This window comes from Mustela lutreola, chromosome 4, assembly GCF_030435805.1.
Source record: "Mustela lutreola isolate mMusLut2 chromosome 4, mMusLut2.pri, whole genome shotgun sequence".
In the NCBI taxonomy this organism is placed as follows: domain Eukaryota; kingdom Metazoa; phylum Chordata; class Mammalia; order Carnivora; family Mustelidae; genus Mustela; species Mustela lutreola.
The window spans coordinates 260,258-266,356 of record NC_081293.1 but is presented as its reverse complement, the minus strand read 5'-3'; the positions used below and the strand labels follow the sequence as shown (position 1 = coordinate 266,356).

At 55.6% G+C, this 6,099-nt stretch overlaps 1 protein-coding gene across 1 annotated transcript; it reads right to left on the bottom strand.

Annotated features, from left to right (window-relative positions):
- Positions 1-1,110: 1,110 nt before the first annotated feature.
- On the bottom strand, positions 1,111-4,335 carry LOC131830246 (olfactory receptor 226-like). Its single transcript, XM_059172573.1, has 2 exons — positions 3,864-4,335; positions 1,111-2,654 (listed from the first exon to the last, which is right to left on the bottom strand). Exon 2 carries the CDS (start codon positions 2,617-2,619, stop codon positions 1,702-1,704), a length of 918 nt encoding a protein of 305 aa, XP_059028556.1. The 5' UTR covers positions 2,620-2,654; positions 3,864-4,335; the 3' UTR covers positions 1,111-1,701.
- Positions 4,336-6,099: the final 1,764 nt, after the last annotated feature.

Here is a 6,099-nt window from a genome sequence, read left to right as displayed (position 1 = left end):
GTGAGCCAAGGTGAGAGGCCTCAGAAGGAACCAGCCCTGCGCACACGCTGTCCCAGACTTCCAGCCTCCGGAACCATGAGAAAATGAGTTTCTAGTGTTAAGCCATCCCAACTATGGCACTCTGTTACGGCGGCCTGAGGAAAGTCATAGAGAACCTGAGGGTTTCTAAAGTCCATATGGAAAAGTGAAAGAAGTACTCATAGAAGTCATTTTGAAAAACAAGATCAAAGAAGAAGGCACCCTGTCAGATATTAAGACGCTATAAAAGGTCAGGGCAATAAAACTACTAGTCTGGGCAAGAAACAGCCGCGCAGGCAAACCAGGATCGCTAACAGACTCACGGAGGAATGCACACGTACCTACAGGAATAGAACAACACGGAGGAGGGGACAGAGAGTGGGAAATGGAAAGAACCAAGTGGAAATTCTAGAACTGAAAAGATACACTTAAAAGCGCAGGTTAGATTTGGCCAGGGAGGGTTAGTGACCTGGAAGATGAGGAGATGCCCAGAAGAAAGCCCGGGGAGAAAGCAAAACAACAGGCTGCGGCGCACAGGGGAGGCTGCCGCAGGCCCGCCATGAGGACCCCATGGGGACCCCATGTGGACGTGGGGAACCAAAGGAGAGCAGCGAAGGGCTGGGGCAGAGGCAGTGTTGAGGGGCACATGCTAGACATTTTCAAAACTGATGAGGCAAGGCGCAATTCTGGAAACATCACACACTCCAGACATGATAAAGACAGAGAAAAGCACACCCTGGGGACCAGGCACCACACTTCTTGTCGGAAGACCTTGAAAGCTTCCAGAAGTAGGGGAAACCCAATTACCTAAAAGGAGTAAAAACAAACTGACTTCTCCACAGATGTAGGGAGCAGCTGACAACCCAGAAGTGTGGTTTACAGAGCCGAGGACAGCAGTGGTCCGAAGCCAAGAGGCGCAGAAAGTGTCACACAAGCAGCCACGAACGGAAGGGAGGCTGACAGTTCTGCTGCCATCAGACTGAGTGGACTTGAAGCTTGACGGAGGAAGGCAGAAGTGTCACTGAAGACAAAGAGTAATACTTCTTAATGACAAGAGGTTAAATTTAGGAAGATGACAACACAGTTCTAAATTTCATGTACTTAATGACATAACCTCAAAATAATCAAGCAGCACAGTAAGAGAATATTTACAGCACCAAACCATTCCCATGAATTCAAAACTCTCAACGCCAAGCAAGCCGGCACGCCTGCAGATACACGCGTACTGTCCCAGGGCGCACACCAAACACATCGTGCCCAGGGCCAGGGCAGGGAAGGGCTTGGGGTGTGGGAAGCAATGGGTTCGAGTCAGAACCACTCGCCCTGACCAGGGACAGCAGCCCAGTAAGAAGGAAGGTGTTGGATCAACCCAATTTCTGCCACTAAGTGCCAGAGAACAAAGAAAAGGCAGAAAAGCCAAGTATGGGCATGCCGTCTACTCACTAGACCCATCAAGTTTTAAGTCAAATGACAGTCCTGTTTCTGAGGAAAAGCGGCAAGTGTGTGGCCTGTGGCACCGTCTGGCCTTGCCCACACACTTCATTCACAGTCTGGCCAGCTGAGGTTGGTTGCTTAGGCAATGGAGGCCATCCACATGGGCTCAGGAACAGGGCAGGTAGGACCCAGGAGGGCCGGGAAGTGGGGCTGGCCTCCTGCAGATGGTGCTCAGGAGGGACCAGGGGCTCAGAGGAGTTTGGTCAGAGCCTCCCTGATGTCTCGATTCCGCAGGCAGTAGATGATGGGGTTGAGCAGTGGCGTCACAACTGAGTAGATCACGGACACCAGCTTGTTGATGTCGAAGGAGCTGGCAGCGTGAGGCCGGGCATACATGAAAATGGTGGTGGTGTAGAAGGTGGCCACCACCACTAGGTGGGAGGCACAGGTGGAGAAGGCTTTCCGGCGGCCGGCCCAGCCAGGGATCCTCAGCACTGTGACCAGGATGTGTGCATAGGAGACCATGGTCACCAGCAGGGAGGTTGCGAGCACAGCCAGGGCTGCCACGAAGTCCAGAATTTCGATGGTAGTGGTGTCAGAGCAGGAGAGCTGCAGCAGGGGTGAGATGTCGCAGAAGAAGTGGTTGAGGACATTGGGGCCACAGAACCTGAGGCGGGAGATGAGAGCCATGGACACGAAAGAGGCCAGGAAGCCGCCCAGCCAGGCGCTGAGGGCCAGGCGCAGACAGAGCTGCCAGTTCATGGTGGCTGGGTAGTGCAGTGGGCGACAGATGGCCAGGTACCGGTCACAGGCCATGGTGGCTAGGAGGAAGCACTCGGAGGAGCCGAGCGAGAGGAAGAGAAACAGTTGGCTGAGGCATCCTGAGAAGGAGATGGTCCTCACCCGTGCCAGGAGGCCAGCCAGCAGCTTGGGGACGGTGACTGAGGTGTAGAGGGTCTCCAGCACGGACAGGTTGGCCAAGAAGAAGTACATGGGTGTGTGCAGTTGCTGGCTGGCTCGGATGGTCAGCACGATGACCAGGTTCTCCAGGATGGTCACCAGGTAGATTGTGAGGAATAACCCGGAAAGCAGTCCCCGAAGATGGCACAGCTCTGGGAAGCCCAGCAAGATGAATTCTGTTACCAGGGTCTCAGTGGAGTCGTTCATCGCCCTCCCTGGTGGGGAGGTCTCTTCTGAGCACCCTGGAACAGCAGAGAGAGGCAGGTGTGCTATGTCCGCTCTCCAAGGTTGCCCTACTGACCTGTCACCCCAACCCCCAGTCCAACATGCAGTTTCCCAGATCTAGCATCGGCAGAGGGGCCTTGGGTGCAAACACTCTTACTCCTATTTCCTATAGAAGCCGCAGGCGTAGGCTCTTCCTGCACCTGCCCCCCCCCCCCCGCCAGTGCAGGGCCAGGTGTGTGTGCATGCACGTGCACATGTATGCACAAATGCCCATCCTTCCAGGCGCACCCACACCCCCCGGGTGTGCACTTCTTACACACTCCCAGGTGTGCACCCCCTTCCACATCTCCTCTGCAGGTGCATACATACTTCCACACACACACCCCTAGGTGTGCACAACACACACAGCAAGAGACAAGACCCATTCTGCCCACTGTGTCTTTTCGGGCTGTGTCCCCAGGCACTTTCCTGGCCTCACCCAGGTCTCCTTCCAGAAGAATGCTCCTTCCTGGGGAAGGACACCACTTCCTCTGACCACCAGTGAGCTCTCTAGGGCTGAACCAAGCTGCCAGGGGGGTTGCGGAAGGGAGGGGCGGTCATCCCCAGCTCTAATGTCCTCAAGTAGACCATGCCTGAGCCAGCCTGAGGCCTTTAACCTGTGTTTTCTGAGGAGCAAAATGGCTATTTAGGGGGTCGACAGAGCGGTCCTCTCAGGGCCGCTAAGGGGTTGTGGTGTTTGGGACTGAAGTTAGGTGTCTGAAGGACAGCCGTATCTCAGGGAGAGGGTGACCGTCCCCACCGGTCACCTGCGGCCCAGGGGCTCCTCCAGGCTTTCCCGCCGCTGCGGGGGGAGGGGGAGCAGGCAGCTCCTGCTCACCCCGGGAGGGACCGCGCTGGTTCACCCCCGCCCCCCGCGACCCGCTCAGCCCTGCGGGGAGCTGGCTGACGGAGGGTGGGCTGCGCAGGCCGCTCTGAGCGGGTGGGGGCACAGGCCCCGGTGCGGAGCGATGAGGACCGCCCCCCAAATTCTCGGCGAAGCGTCTGCAGGACAGAGGGTGGGGCCTCGGTCGCTGGGACCCTCTTGGACCCGCGGGCTGAGGCCGCCGGGGTCCGGGGTCCAGGAGCTCCTGCCCCGCGCTCTGTGCCGCCCAGGCGGACGGAGGGTGTTGGAGACCCTCCTGGAACCGGCCGCCTCGCCTCCCCCAGGCCCCTGCCTCAAGCACAACCTTGCCCCCGCACAAGATGCGCGGCCTCCGCCGGGTCTCCGCAGGTCTCCGAGGGTCTGGGGAAGGCTCGCCGCGTCTCCCTCGGCCCCGCTGCCTCTGGACCCAGGTGGCTTTTATCGGGCTCGCTCGCGGCGCTGCCTCCCTCCCAGGTGCGCGGCGCCAGGTCGGGAGCACCCGAACTGCAAAGTCCCAGGGGCGCGGGACCCTCGGGACTCTCCGAGCAGTTTGTGAAGGGGCGCGGCGGGGTCCCCGGAGGGATGGGTCCGACCTGCCCCCTTTCTCCTCAGCGGCAAATAGGTCTTTGCAGGTCGCCTGCCCTCCAGGCGGCCAGGCGCGGGGGAGGCCGGTCCGCAGACCCGCCCCGGGCTCAGGGCCCTTCCGCGGACGCTCAGTTGCTTCTTTTTCAGGCGCGCCCTTTACTCATCTGGTTACAAAGTAACGCAGCTAACCAACCACCTGTAAACCTCAGCTCCTTTCCTCCCCGACCCTGGGCTCCCCTCTCCCAGGGCCCACGCTCTGGGGTTCCGCTGCTGCTTCAAGTGCTCTGGTTAGGACACGATCTTTTAGTGCCGCCTGTGTTCGGCCTGCAGGAAGGGTGTCCTGCTCTATGTCGTCCTTCAGGTCTTGCCTTTTCCTGTCACTGAGATCTTGCTCTTCTCGGCAGCTGCATTTGCCTGGGGTCCGCCCGTCTGGGCAGCTGGGGGGCTCTGGCTCCTTCTGCCTGGCCCCTGTCCGTGTCTGCCGGCCGGAGAGTGCCGCAGAGAGCCGGGAGAGCTGAGCCCCTGTCTTCGCTTCCCTCCTCTCAGGGTCGCTATCTGTCATTGCCTCACGTTCGGGGTCTTGAAAACCACTTTTTTCCCTTTTCTTTCACAATTTTGTCTGTTTCCTTCCAGGTGGGACGGTAAATCCAGTTTCTGTATCCCACCTTGGCTAGAAGTGGGGGTCCAAGTGCAGTCATCCCTTGCATGACACCTGCCTCAGTGTCCCCCGGCTCCGGTGTGTGTCTCCTCCCTGTGGCTCCCAAACCACGCGTGACACCCGGAACTCCTGTCCCTTTACCCGCCCCCTAAGGACACGGTCCTGCACTGCCTCTTGTCCAACATCCAGAAACAGCTGTTAAACACATGCAGTATCACTGTGGAAGGAGCTGCTGACCTGTTGCCCAGAGTGGCTATGCCACTTTGCCTTTGGTATAGAGTTTGAAAAACTGTCACTCTAAAAAGTTTGTAGGGGTATCTCCTTGTGGTGTTGGGTTTTTAAAAAAGATTTAAAAAAATCTTTAAAAAGATTTTTGAAAACAGTGTGGGGCTCAAACTCACAACCCAGAGATCAAGGATCGCACGCTGGACTGAGCTAGCCAGGTGCCGCTCCTAACGGTTTTTCCCAGCATTTCCCGCCGACTCCTGCTGTTCACTGTGTGCTCACTACCCAGTCTTCAGTGAAATGCCCGTTCAGCTCTTACACCCACTCGCTTATTCTGTCGGTTTCTTTACCTTTCAAGTTCGAGAATTCTAAATTCTGAGCACAGATATTCCATCAGGGATTTGATTTGTAAATCCGCCCCCTCCGCCACCCTCCCAATCATGGCTCGTCTTTCGACTCCACCAATAGTCTTTCAAAGATCAGAAGTTCTGCAGTTGATGAAATCAGTTGTACTTTTTTCTTCTCTGGATTGTGTTTTTAATGTTGTATTGAAGAAGTTTTTGCTGTATGAACATTTTCTCCATATGTCTAAGGCTTCATACTTAGGTCATTGGTCCATTTTGAGTGTGGGTTCCAGAGCAAAGTTCATTTTTTGCATATGGATAGCTGATTTTTCCTGGCACTGTGTGTTGAAAATTGAATTACCTTTCATCTTCGTGTGGGAACATGAACATGGTACATTTCTCTATGTAATTATGGTATCTTTGATTCCTTTCATGAGTGGTTTATAAGTTTTAGCATCTTTTGCAACTATCTTTCTTCAGGTTATAGGAACTCTTTTTTAGTTCCTTTAGGATGTGGGTTTTTTTGTTTGTTTGTTTTTAAAAAGATTTTATTTATTTATTTGACAGAGATCACAATTAGGCAGAGAGGCAGACAGAGAGAGAGAGAGGAGGAAGCAGGCTTCCCGCTAAGCAGAAAGCCCGATGCGGGGCTCCATCCCAGGACCCTGGGATCAGGACCTGAGCTAAAGGCAGAGGCTTTAACCCACTGAGCCACCCAGGCACCCCATAGGATGTGTTTTGATGAACAG

Coding starts and splice junctions, on each gene's coding strand:
- LOC131830246 (XM_059172573.1), bottom strand. CDS start 2,619: ATGAACGACTCCACTGAGACCCTGGTAACAGAATTCATCTTGCTGGGC.